The following is a 13568-nucleotide window of genomic DNA, read 5'->3' as shown; positions in this document are numbered from 1 at the left end:
AATACCAAAAATTATTAAAAAATACCCAAGCAAAAAATTATTGAAAAATATTGAAAATTAGTTGTATTTTTTATTAACTGAGGTATTTATGTAGCTATTTAAAGCTCAAAGCCTGATCTATACACAAAATGTCTTCTTTTCAATATACTTTTATAAACTAATATTATATTACTTTAGTAATAATTTAATAAATTAATAAACTAATTTATATTTTCTAATCGTAAATTGATATTTATTAATAATTTAAGAAGCATATATATATATATATATATTTTGGGTCGGGCTTATTTGAGAAAGCTCGAGCTCGAGTCCATGGGCCTGAAATTTTGTCAAAGCCTGAAAAATAACAGGTTAAATCGAGCTAGGCCATCGGGCTACTCGGTCTATGAATAGGCCTAATTGTATATATAAACAATTGTGTACATAAAAAATCATATGAAATAAAAATTTAAACATCTTTTTTAATTTTTTTTTTAAATTGACCTCTCATAGCTTGGCTTGGCCCGTGGACTAGCCCAACCCATGACACGACACTGGCCCGTGCGGGCTTGGGCTGTGGGCCATGCCGAACCAACCCCCAAATTATCCCAGGGCAGGGAGGCAAGGACGCCTGGTGTACCAACACGGCATGACCCACACTTTGTGTAGGCTGCATGAAGGTCATGTCGTGTTGGCCTAGCACGACCCGATTCACACCTCTACTTGAACCCCGCCCAATATTGGGGACGAGATGAAGAAATTCGAGGATTTCTCATCCTTAATGAAGAGTGCGATACTTTGCCCCTGAACTCACCTGACATTGAAAAGTAGTTGCCTTACCCAGAATCCACCTAACACCCATAGGGCCTAAAAGGAAATTCACATCTATGCCCTATATCACATTCCAACCCTGTACTAAAAACAACTCTCAATAACAAATACGGAATATGTTCACAATGCACACCGAGATGTGATGTGTATGTAGAGCTCAGATGTGAACTCCAACGAAAGCTGCAATTTGGAAGGCTAAGTTGGGTTTAGGGCCAACCTTGAAGACCTAGGGTTTAGGGTTGGGTTAAATGCATAACATACATTAAAAAATATTTGTATTATACATACAAATACGAAATTAAGTTGGGCTTGGTATGGTTGGCCAATGCCTCAATCCTAACCCAACCCAAATTATTGAGTTCATATTTTTCAGCCGTAACCTTAACCCGAATTCAACCCAATCTAACCCAAATCGAATTGGGTCCAGGCTAACTCGGTCCAAGTTGCAGTTCTAGTGAGCCTGGGCCAGGCTGCACGTGAAATACACTTGGGCTCGCTTAGGCCGTCGACTGATGGTTAGGCCGGTTCGTCCTACAGTCCTACTGCAAATTGGGTATGTCCGTATGTTCTCTCAGACTCAGCATTCCCATCCAAACCCTAGGCCTCAAACGATCAGAAAAACCATTCGATAGCCAACTCCTTTCTTCTCGCGTTCGACGTCTAGAATCAAAGGTTCGTCTTTCCCCAGACTGTAAATTCGCTTTTCTATTTTCTTGAATATCTCTTTTGAATCGATGGAGAAATGTTTTGAAATTCCAGTTGATTCTTTCGAGCTAAAACAAATCCTCGTTGTTCGATGTTTCTTCTTTGCCTTTTCAGTTAGTCGAAAGCCTCAATTCATTGCTGCTGATCTGGTTGGATCCAGTAAACGATAAAGAGCTGGGCCTCGCTTCTTTCCTTTGATTTGTTAGTATATAAAGTGATTCTATTAATTTCTATTTTCTTCTTTTCCCTTTTTCTTTTTAGTATTTGCTGTAGTGATTTTGTTGCTGTATTGAAGAAGCTGTGAATTTCCGGGGCCCTGATTCTTTTGGAAACATTCCACAAAAATCTATTCTGTACCTGTTTATCTCACTTTTTGGATTTTAAATGTTTGGTAACCCATGGTTTTTATTTACTGGATGGAATTTCTGCCTATGTTTTTGGGTTGGCAAACGTTTTGTCTACGGTTAAATATTTGCGCTTTGAATTGTTGAGTTATTTACGCTTTGTACCGTGATGTTATTCATTTAATTGGTTGTTGTGAAATTTGAATATAATTCTTTAGTTCTTCCCGCTTTTGTGCATGTTGGATATGGAATCTACACTTAAAAAAATGGTCAATCATAAACGTAGTGCAAGCTTAGGTAATGCTATAGTATATTGGCCAGTCCGGATTGCAATAAGATTTAGGTCCACAAATCTCTTTGATGGAAACTCATATTGAGCTAAGTAATTCGCCATCAATTCCAACCATGCTCCATCTCCTCATGGTATTATGAAGATTAACTCAACACAAAGGGTTTCTCTCCAATTAATTGTTTGGTCTAGTTGGGCGACCTGAGTATGGTTTGAGCATATATTTTAAGTGCCATCATTGAGACAATAACCATTTGCTTTCTCCTATCATAACAAAAGAGTGTTCAAGACTAATGAAAGATGGGAAGTTCTGCAACAAGGGCCACCACATCATGGTGGCAATGAGATGGTCTGTGATAGCTATTTCCAGGAATCTCATTTATAGGGGATTTGGACCAGCCAAAGATGGGGGCCTGGTGACTGCTGGCCACCTTCCTATGTATTCTCTTTATTTTTTTAATAAAACTTTATTTTGTTATAATAAATAAATAAATAAATAGGGACCAATTGATTATATACACCACAAACAACATGACAGAATAATCTTAGCGCACTTACATTATATGCTTGCCTGCTTAGTCATCCTTTTCAAAAGAAGTCAGGAAGACAATCACCCTGCCTGCCCCACCCCCAATTCTACCAGAAAATGGAAGACATCGTAGTATTTTTTTTACTTCCAAGATCCATGATTTAAACACTATCTTGTACCTTTATCCTTTTTTTTTTTTTATAAGTAATAAGATTTTTGTTAGAGAATGGAGCAAAAAAGTTACAAGTGATCAGGGAGAGGCACGAGCTGCAACCTCTCCTAACAGACAAAAAAGAAGCAAATTACAGTTGTGCCCAATACAATTGTTTCCTATTTGCTCCTTGCTTGGCTAAGCTATCAGCCATAGCATTAGCTGATCTCCCCACCCATTGTATCCTTACACTCATATTCCTTGTCAGCCACTTGATTTTTGCCACATTACCACTTTCATTCTTTATAACCCCTCCCATCCCAGAGAGACCTGGGTTACCTTGACTACTGCGGTACTGCCATCAAAATTTAATTTCATAAATCCTTTAGGAGGGGGTGCTGAACTCATATACACCTTATTCTTCTATGAGGAGCTACTTGCCACTTCTGCCCAATGCCTCCAAAGATCATTAAAAGAGAATTGGTGAAATAATTCCAAGGGTTTCAGCCACAAGATAGCCTTATGTAAGATACACTCCTTAATTCTTGTATGTTTCTTTCTTTCTCCTGAAAAATTTTGGCATTCCTTTCTTCCCACACTGTCCAAAGCAAAGCTTCTCTTGCACACCTCCACATTAACCTTCCTCTTTGAGGGCGCCAAGGAAAGGTAGACAGATCAAAAAGCAAACTTACATATGCTAGCCTATTCCACCTGAAACCAAAGACCAAGGAGAGGCAATCCCATAAATCTGCATTAACCTTACAGCAAATTAGTAAATGGTAATAGTCCTCACCATGAGACCTACAAAGAGTACACCAGTTAGATGAAAGACAAGATAAGGTCTTCTCTTTTGTAGATTATCTAGGGTGTTTAGCTTCCCATAGAATACTTCCCAATAGAAAGCCAAGACCTTAGGGGGAATAGGACTGCACCAAACCTCCTTATAAGGGAATACTTATTGGACTTCAGAGCGGTAAATGGCCTTGAAGAAGGAAGCACAAGAGAACTGGCCCAAGAGCCCAATATCTTTTGTCTGGTTTAGAGGGGCACAAACAAATTTTTTCAAGAAGGCTCAAAAGGCCAGTTAGACTCTCAATCTCTTCATCCCTTGGACCTCTACAAAACCCAAAGTTCCAAACTAGTGCCAAAGGAGATGATTCCAAGGAGGAAAAGAATTTTGACACAAGCTCTTTTTTATATTGAGGTAAATTGAATAATGATTGGAAGAGGTCTTGGATTTCTACTGGGAAGTGTTCTATGGGAAGGTAAACACCCTAGATAATCTACAAACCTCTCTAACCCATGTATCTTCCCAAACAAAAATTGAATTACCAGAGCACACATCATACCTGATCAAATTGTGAAGTTGGGGGAGAATACTGTGAATTGCCTTCCAAGATGTTGCCAAAGTTGTCTACTGAGATACCCCAACATCCCACCCGTTCTCTGAATGACCATGGATACTTCCTACTCCTCATGCCATAATCTCTCTCTCTCTCTCTCTCTCTCTAAAGTCCACCTTCACAACCACTTCCCCAAAATTGCCATCTTCTTTTTCTTAATATTCCCTGTTCCCAAACCTCCCTCCTCTTTACTTTTGCACACCACCTCCCACTTTAATAGATGATCCTTTCTTCCTTCCCTTGGTTCCCAAATGAAATTCCTCATTAACTTCTCTAGTTTATTAGCTTCCCTAGTTGGAATCCTAAAGACAGACAAAAAATAGGTTGGAAGGTTAGCAAGGGTGGCTCTAATCAATGTGATTCTACCTCCCAAAGAAATATAATTCTTCTTCCATGAGGCCAATCTTGTTTCAAACTTTTCTACAATCAGGCACCAAAAGCTACTCTCCCTAGGATTTGCCCCTAAAGGGAGTCCCAATTAGGTCAAAGACCAATTAGAGATAGAGCATTCTAAACAACTGACAATAGCTTCAATCTCTCTATTTTCCAGGTTCACCCCTGCTACAATACTCTTTTTCAAGGTTGACTCTTAAATTGGAGGCCCTTTCAATTATTTTCACCAACAGCTTCAGATTCCTCACCTCCTCAATATCTCCCCCTTCACAAAAAAATAGAAGTATCATATGCAAATTGAAGATGAGTAGCTGACTTTCCATCCTTGCCTATTTTCCACCCATTTATGATCTCTCTATCGGCCTTTGAGATCATTTGACTGAGGACATCTGCTAGTAAGGTAAAAAGGGAAGGTGATAGAGGATCCCCTTGCCTTACACCTCTACAAGCTGGAAAGAAATCCTTTACCACCCCATTAACCAATGTAGAAAAGTGACTTGAACTGACACAACCATGAATCCACTTACACCACCTTTCTTTGAAGCCACATTTTGCTCAAAACTTGTGACAGGAATTGCCAATCAACCAAATCATAGCTTTTTCCAATTCTAGCTTACAAATGAAACCTTTCTTCTTATATCTTCTCATGTCCTCTAGGCACTCATTAGCTGCCAGAACTGATATGTGATTTGTCTCCCTTTCACTAAGGCCCCCTAGGATTTGCTGATTAAGGAAGGGAAACTTCTCTGATCCTCAAAGACAATACCTTAGCTAGAATCTTGTAGATACTAGTCACCAAACTGATAGGTCTATAGTCCTTAGGGAGAACTTCTTTATACTTGTCCCTTGTCTTTGAATGAATAGGCAAAACCGCAAAAACTTAATATCTTCTTTTGTTCCTTATTTTTGGCATTTATTGACAATATTTTTCACCTTGAAATCGATTTTATTTATTTTTTTGGTAATAGCAACATTTCATCAATTAAAAAATAAGCTACCCCAGATGAAGTAGCAAGTCAGTAAGTACAGAGCCAGGAAAAGGCACAAAATTTCTTTTTATTGGTTGTAAACAAAGATGCTTCTATAAGTTAAAGAAAACTTAACCTTTTAAAGTTACTCTAATCATGCTAATTGCAAATGGAATTTATATAGGATGATATGATGCCACAGAGAAAAGTTACAAAATGATTTTTTATAGCATTTTCTTATAATCAATTATATATAATAACTAATAAAATTTATTTATTTTTTATGAATATAACTAATAAAATTCATTCTTTTTTTTTTTTTTTTGTTTTCAGGATTGCAGAGGCCCCCAGCAACTGTCAAAATGTCTCGGAAAGGGTTGATGGAACAAGATTTGAGCAAGCTTGATGTGACTAAGCTACATCCACTCTCTCCTGAAGTAATTTCTCGTCAAGCTACAATAAATATTGGTAATCTCATCCATTGCAAAGCTTCAATTCAACTTTTCATTTCAATATAAGGTTCATGCCTTTTGATTTTATCTTCTTGCAACTTTATGGGTATATGTGAAGATGATTTCTTGAGCAAGATCCCTCATTCTAGGATTGGAATTGATGCATCTGCTTTAAATGTATTTTCTCAGGCACCATTGGCCATGTGGCCCATGGAAAGTCAACAGTTGTAAAAGCAATATCTGGTGTCCAGGTGAGTCTTTTGTTTATTTATTTCCTTCTTTTTGTATGCTTTTGTACTTATGTGTTTTGTTTTTTTAATACTGAATGATTGCCTTATTAAGTGGGGAAGATAAGGTATGGAAATGTATAATGAAATCGTCTGCATACAAGAGACCAAATGCAAATTGAAGTGCATAAGGATTCTATATTTTTTTTATGGGCAATGATTCATTACCAAAAAATAAATGTGGAAGAAATGCTTATGCTGAGATGGATGAGTGGGAAAGACTCTTTGAGGCTGCAACTCGCTCCTCTGTGGTTGTAGTGTCCATCTTGTACCTTTCTTTTGCTTCTCTTTAATTTCAATAAAATCCTTATCTTATCAAAAAAGAAAAGAAAAGATGGATGAGTGGGAAAAAGTAGAAAGGATTGGGTTAGAAATGAAGCTGTTCAAAGGAACCTGGGAGTAACTCCAATAGGTGATAAAATGATAGAAAGTAGACTAAGATGGCTTGGTCACATGCATAGAAGACCATTGAGACATTGAAAGCATCCTAAGAAGAAATCTTTTGCAAGTTGAAGGGGCTTGAAGGGTTAGGGGTAAGACTAAAAAGGACATTGGTAGTAGTAGTAAGAAGTGATTTAAGCGCTCACATGTTAACAGTGATATGACATTAAACAAAACAAGAATGACGAAACAGGAATTCATGTAGCACACCCCATGTAGTTAGAACAAGGCGTGGATGATGGTGATGGACAATGATTCATTAAATACTAAAGACGCTCCTATCCATTTTAGACTTTTTTATGTAGTCTTAAATTTTGGTTAGAAACTATGTCCTATACTTTATCTTAGAAAATAATGGTTTATGGAAAGTGGAGGACTCTTCTAGAAACATGATTGTCAATGCCTCGCTAGCATCTTTTTGAGGAAAAACCATGGTTTTATTTCTCAAAGCTACTTTTTCTAGTTTTGAGAAGAAAAAAAGGTATTTCTTTTTCTTGAAAAAAGGTTGCCTAATGCCTATATGTGTGGATATATAAACGAAATTATGAGTTAGTTAACAACTTTATCTTTTTTTCTCTTCTGAAAACTGCATGAAAAGAAATCAAACTCATCGTTCCGAGGTTCAGAATAAATAGAAGAGAGTTTTTGGCTGATTCAAATGGGAGATAAATTTCTCACTTCGAGCTGGTTAATATGGAAAGACCATCTATTGTATTATAAAAGTCCAATATTCACCTATTTAAGTTGGGACGGATCTGTGCAAGAGAAAAACCAGAAATAAATAGCTGGTGAAAGACAATAATACCCCTTTTTACTCGCCACATACCATTTATGCACAAAATAAGTAAATATGGGCACTTGTTTGGTTGGAAAGCTTGTTTCTCAAATTGGTGAATCTGGTAATCTAAGGTTTAACAAATAAAAATCATCAATGCAGGTTATGCCACAATGGCAGTATTTGAAAAATCCAAGAGAGGAAAAGAGTACCCCCTTTTACTAGCCACTTAACACTCATGTACCAAATACCCCTTATACAGTAGATATGGACACTTTTTGGTTTGAATATTTGTCAAATTTGCGAGTCTAGTAATCCAAGGTTTATCAAAGTATTGGGTGTATCACATTTTTTTTTGAAGAATCAATAAGAAATTTCATTAAAAGAGAAAAAGGGTTACATCCTAACACCATTGATTGTCTTGATGACACACCAGATACATTCTCAAAACTTCAAACTGAAAAAAATTCTTCTTTACAAGGCTGTAAGGCAAGGGTATTCCAAAAGTTTTCCAGAAAATTGGCTTCCGAGACTTGATCAAAATCTGGGAGTCTGAGGACCCATTCTGAGATCAGATTGCTTACTGCAGCTACCATATATTCTATACTTTTTGACCTGTTCTAAAAAACTCTTCTGTTTCTCTCCCTCCAAATAGACCCAACATACTGCAAATGGGACACAACAGCATGTAATCCTGGCTTTCTTACTGCCTCTGAGCTTTGACCACAAAGTATCGGGTGTATCACATTTGTATCATGCATCCAGATACACATCAATACCTGATTTACACATGTTTTTTAAATGTTTTAAAACTTTGGGATAATATATCTCATCCCCCTATTACTTATAAAATAAAACAAGTAAAAAAAAATGGAGTATTGGTCATATCGATACACACTGATAAGTGATACCCAACTTTGGGTATCAGGCATATCGCTATTTTGATCCTTATCCAATACAATGGAATATATGAATTGGACAATTTTTTTATTTTTTTTTTATTTTTTTGATCAGCATGAATTGGACAATCTGTTTGATAATTGTAGAGCAATAGAGTTAAATGGGTTTTGCTTGCATTGATAACTTGGATGCTAATGGATTGGATTTCCCTTGTACTTAAATTAATTTTCTCTTTTTGCTAAAAGGATTGAAGGATGAGATATCTTACAGCATGTATCATAAATGTAGGGAACTTTAATCAATTTAATATGATAATGTTTAGTAGGGGAAATTAGATCTTGTATTCAGTTATAGACACTATAATATATTGTACAATTAAGAAAAAAAGAGGAAATAACAATTTTGCAAAGTTTGGTGAATTGGAGTTTAACTGGTACTGAGATGGTCTTCTACTGAACCTCGTTGATTCTCTAGCAAGGGCAGGGGTAGCAAGAACATACCTGGTTTTTGGGGGCCCAGGCCTGGGGAAGAAATGTAACAAAGGAAAATGTAAGCATCTAATTATTCAAGATCTGGCCAGCTGTGGGCTGTGTTGTACTTCTCTGGAAACCTATTTTGGATTGAGGTGCTTCATATTTTCAATAAAATTTCAAACACTGCTACCAATCCAAAAAAAAACTTGCTAGTTACCATTTGCCCTTAACCCTTGTCATCCCAAACTCATCACCAGGTAGACTTCAGAGTTCATATAAGACAAAACATGGTGGTGACTAGCAGACTAGGGTTTTCTTTTTTCAGGCAAATGCTTCTCAAGAAATGATATGCCATTGGGGTTTATATGCTAACATGATATTTGCACTTGCTTACAGTATTATGATATTAAGTTTCTGTTTTCTAGGAAAATTACTTTTCTAGTCCTCAGTTTTATTGATGACCTTTTCTTTTGTGTAAAATTGATGACTATTTGTTTGATAGATTTTATTGATGAATATTTTATTAGAAGGGTATTTAAATTTCTTATAATATAACATATGTATGTATTATTTAGAAAGATAACTAGACTCGTGGATAGATAGAGGTATATCCATATTCAAACTGCATATTAAATGAATCAAACTTCTTTGGTCAAGTATGCATATGGATCATCTGGTCCAATGTAATTGGACCAAACTTTGGACCAGATCCCAACCATTTGCATTGTGCAACTGCATGATGATTTAAGGGAGTGCTGTTTAAGTAATACATCTTCTATTGCAGTAACTGTATTTATAAAAGAGCATTTATATGGCTTAATTGCTTGTTTGCTACTTTAAAAAGTTATATATGTAAAGCTGAATACAAGCTTTTATGGTTTATTTTTCTTGCAGACTGTCCGTTTTAAAAATGAGTTGGAGCGTAACATTACAATCAAGCTTGGATATGCTAATGCCAAGATATATAAGTGCGAAGATGAAAGATGCCCTCGACCTATGTGCTACAAGTATGTTATCCAAGAAAGTTTCTCTGTACTTGGGTACTAGACAGGACCTTTCATGATTTCTATGCAAAATACTTCTGCAGGGCCTATGGAAGTGGAAAAGAAGATAACCCTCTGTGTGATGTACCAGGCTTTGAAAATGCACGGATGAAATTATTGAGACATGTTTCATTTGTAGACTGCCCGGTAAGGATAGTCATTTAGGTGTCTTCTATGTGTGGTATTATTTTTTAGGAGAATAATTTTGTGAACTCTGTATTTGTATCTTTAGTTATCTTTTGTGGAAGGGTTCAACCATAATACCAGAAAGATTTCCCTTTGAGGAAATGACTCTTTTTGCTTCATTAGTGTGGATTTCCTAGCTTTAATTAAGTTGTCTCCTTGATAAACTATAGTATATTATTGTAGACCTTCTTTTAGTGGACATGCTGGATTATTTTAGAACAGAATGTGAAGCATGAATCATGTAGCCCATCCCACATAGTTGGGATAAGGTATGGGTAATGATGATGATTATGATTTCATCAAAAAATCTACTGGTGGTAGGTATAGACCCTTTGGGGCCCAAAGCTGTAAGGTTAGGTAATTAGTACAAACATTTTTCCTTTGATAATATAAAAAAAATCAGAAATTAAAATTTTGGAGGTTGGAAGAACGGAAAGGCTCCCTTCTTTCTGACATTTGCTAGGGAAGGGCAGGTATGTTAGATCTTGTATGGGAGGTTACTGCTCAGGGAATATTGTATTAGGATAGCTTTTCTGTTTATTGTTCATTAGTTGTTTCTTAACCTTTTGTGTTGTCAGTTGGCTATAATTTTATCACCCTGTTTCTATCATTTAGAGGGATGAGGCTTATATAGTCCTTGATAAAATTCACTGATCTTACATCAGTTACTATTGAGTTTATTGAAGGCATTTTACTGATTTGATGGCATTTTCATGGATTCTGTTATGATTATGTTGATCTTATGTGTTATATTATTTTCCTTAATTTTGATCTATGTTAAATTTGTGATTCTCCTATAGGGTCATGATATTCTCATGGCTACAATGCTTAATGGAGCAGCAATTATGGATGGGGCATTACTTTTGATAGCTGCCAATGAAAGCTGCCCCCAACCTCAGACATCTGAGCATTTGGCTGCTGTTGAAATTATGCGCCTCCAACATATAATTATTCTTCAAAATAAAGTTGATCTCATCCAAGAAAATGTAGCCATCAATCAACATGAAGCCATCCAGAAGTTTATTCAGGTCTATTTGCTGGTTACCTGGATCATTTTCCAATGGAAGGATATTTATTGGTTTACCATCATTTTCTGTTTAAACTGAATTGCTTTTTTTTGTTTTTTTTTTTTTCAGAAAACAGTTGCTGATGGTGCACCAGTCATTCCAATTTCTGCTCAGTTAAAATACAACATTGACGTTGTTTGTGAATACATTGTGAAAAAGATTCCCATCCCAGAAAGGAACTTTGTTTCACCACCAAACATGATAGTAATTCGATCATTCGATGTCAATAAGCCTGGATCTGAGGTTGATGAGATTAAGGGTGGAGTTGCTGGTGGAAGCATTCTCCGGGTATGTTTCTTTCTTTTTGTCCTAGAGTGAAAAAAAGTTGATTTAGACTTTCTGGAAAGCCTACCTGTTGCATTCTTGTATATATTGTGCATATGCAAGCACTTCCATGGTAGTAGCTTTGCCATACCAACAAATTTACCTATTGGTTCAACATTTCAGAAAAACAGAGAACCTATTGCTTTCTTTTACTTGAGTCTTGTCAACATTTTACTTGAGGGCACCAACTACTTCTAATTCTATCTAGAAGAAAAGTGTAATGAATTATTGTGCCCGGTTTTTTGTGGTATGGGATCTGTTTGAAACCCTCAAAACATGAATCTGACTTGCTTGTGTATGCTGTGCTCAGTTATCAGGTTCTACTACAGGGTTGACCACATTTGAGCAAATCTACTTCTGAAAGATAATGTTTTTCAGGGATCTTAATGTTGATTGAAGGCCAAAATTGAGCAAATTTTACATGTGCAGGGTGTTCTAAAGGTGAACCAATTCATTGAGGTCCGGCCTGGAATTGTTGTAAAAGACGAGAATGGAAACATTAAGTGCACTCCGATATATTCAAGAATAGTTTCATTATATGCTGAACAAAATGAGTTGCAGTTTGCGGTGCCCGGAGGGCTTATTGGGGTTGGTACCACGATGGACCCTACTTTGACACGTGCTGATAGGCTGGTGGGTCAGGTTCTTGGGGAGGTTGGGTCACTCCCAGAAGTTTTTGTTGAACTTGAGGTAAGTCCTACCTGTAAGGTGTCTTGTGCTATATAATTCAAATGGCGTCCAGTCTTTTTATCATTCTTGTGCAAGAACGCTGTTGTTAACAATGAACACAGAGAGCTTTAAAGCATTTTGTTGCTTATAGTTAGTTAGTGCCCTGTCAAATTTGTATTACTGAATGATTTTTTTGTCCTGAACTTTTCAGGTAAACTTTTTCCTGCTTCGCCGTCTTCTAGGTGTTAGAACAAAGGGAACGGAAAGACAGGGAAAAGTGTCAAAGCTGGCAAAGGGAGAGATTCTGATGTTGAATATAGGGTCCATGTCATCAGGAGCCCGTGTAATTGCTGTGAAGAATGACTTGGCTAAGCTACAACTCACCTCTCCAGTGTGCACCAGCAAAGGGGAGAAGGTGGCACTCAGCCGCCGAGTAGAGAAACACTGGCGGCTCATTGGATGGGGCCAAATTCAAGCGGGAACCACCCTTGATGTTCCACCATCTCCCATCTGAGTTAACCTTGTTTACACAAAGTAAAGGAACAACCAAGAAGCAAATCAAAACTCGGGAAGATGTGGGAGGGGAGAGAGCTGCTAGGAACAGTTTTTGTTAGATGGAGAAGGAAACAGTACTAGTTCTTATTTATTTTCATTTGTTGCTGTCATTTTTCTAACCCTTAATTTCGTTGACAAAACAAGAAAAGTTTTATAGTGGTTTGCCCCAAGATATGAAAATTCATTTTACTTATTGTGCAAAATATATGGTTATGGAAGCATTCAACCAGTACCGGTTTGGAAACATTATTGATTCTTAGTAAGGAAAACAGGCATGTTGGAAGAAAATAAATAAAGGGTGCTTGAAGGTTCAATTTTTTGGGCGGTGATCCTACTAGTTTCCAAATGTAATCAGGGACGAATTGAGTGCACTCAGGAAAGATCATTCAACGGTTGGATAAATCATAACTACTGGGAGCCTGAAGTCATTTTCAAATCAGGTCAACTTAACTGTTCAAGATTCGGAAATAATAATATACGTGCTTTGCGTCATTGGTTATGTTTCTTTAAATTTAATTGCATCTAACATGAGAGTTACTAGTCTTAACCGTCTTAGATAGGTATGTCAATCGGTTAGGGTTAAATGGTAAATTCGGCTTGATCTGGCCTAATAGGGTCTGATTATTCAATTCAGGCATAGGGTCGGGTTAGGATTTTGATTCTTTAACCAAGTCTGTTTGGTCAGGTTTGCGTTTTGGATGACACACTCCATTGTTTTACGATACCCTCTATATATATAATTTTTGTAATTTGTCGACTACTTACTCCATATCTTAAGGGTTAGGATTCCTATTCATTATTTTT

At 36.8% G+C, this 13568-nt stretch overlaps 1 protein-coding gene across 1 annotated transcript; it reads left to right on the top strand.

Moving 5' to 3' along the window:
* The first annotated feature begins 944 nt into the window (after nucleotides 1-944).
* Nucleotides 945-12967, top strand: LOC148847378 (eukaryotic translation initiation factor 2 subunit gamma-like). Its single transcript, XM_088950640.1, has 10 exons — nucleotides 945-1482; nucleotides 1630-1716; nucleotides 5926-6060; nucleotides 6234-6295; nucleotides 9815-9927; nucleotides 10008-10110; nucleotides 10950-11177; nucleotides 11286-11504; nucleotides 11970-12230; nucleotides 12421-12967. Exons 3-10 carry the CDS (start codon nucleotides 5955-5957, stop codon nucleotides 12721-12723), a joined length of 1395 nt encoding a protein of 464 aa, XP_088806766.1. The 5' UTR covers nucleotides 945-1482; nucleotides 1630-1716; nucleotides 5926-5954; the 3' UTR covers nucleotides 12724-12967.
* The last annotated feature ends 601 nt before the right edge of the window (nucleotides 12968-13568 follow it).

This window comes from Nelumbo lutea, chromosome 6 (assembly GCF_056320005.1).
Source record: "Nelumbo lutea isolate HS-2025 chromosome 6, American lotus-T2T, whole genome shotgun sequence".
NCBI classification, from domain to species: Eukaryota; Viridiplantae; Streptophyta; class Magnoliopsida; order Proteales; family Nelumbonaceae; genus Nelumbo; species Nelumbo lutea.
Note: the sequence above shows the minus strand (reverse complement) of the source record. Positions and strands in the feature narration are given on the sequence as shown.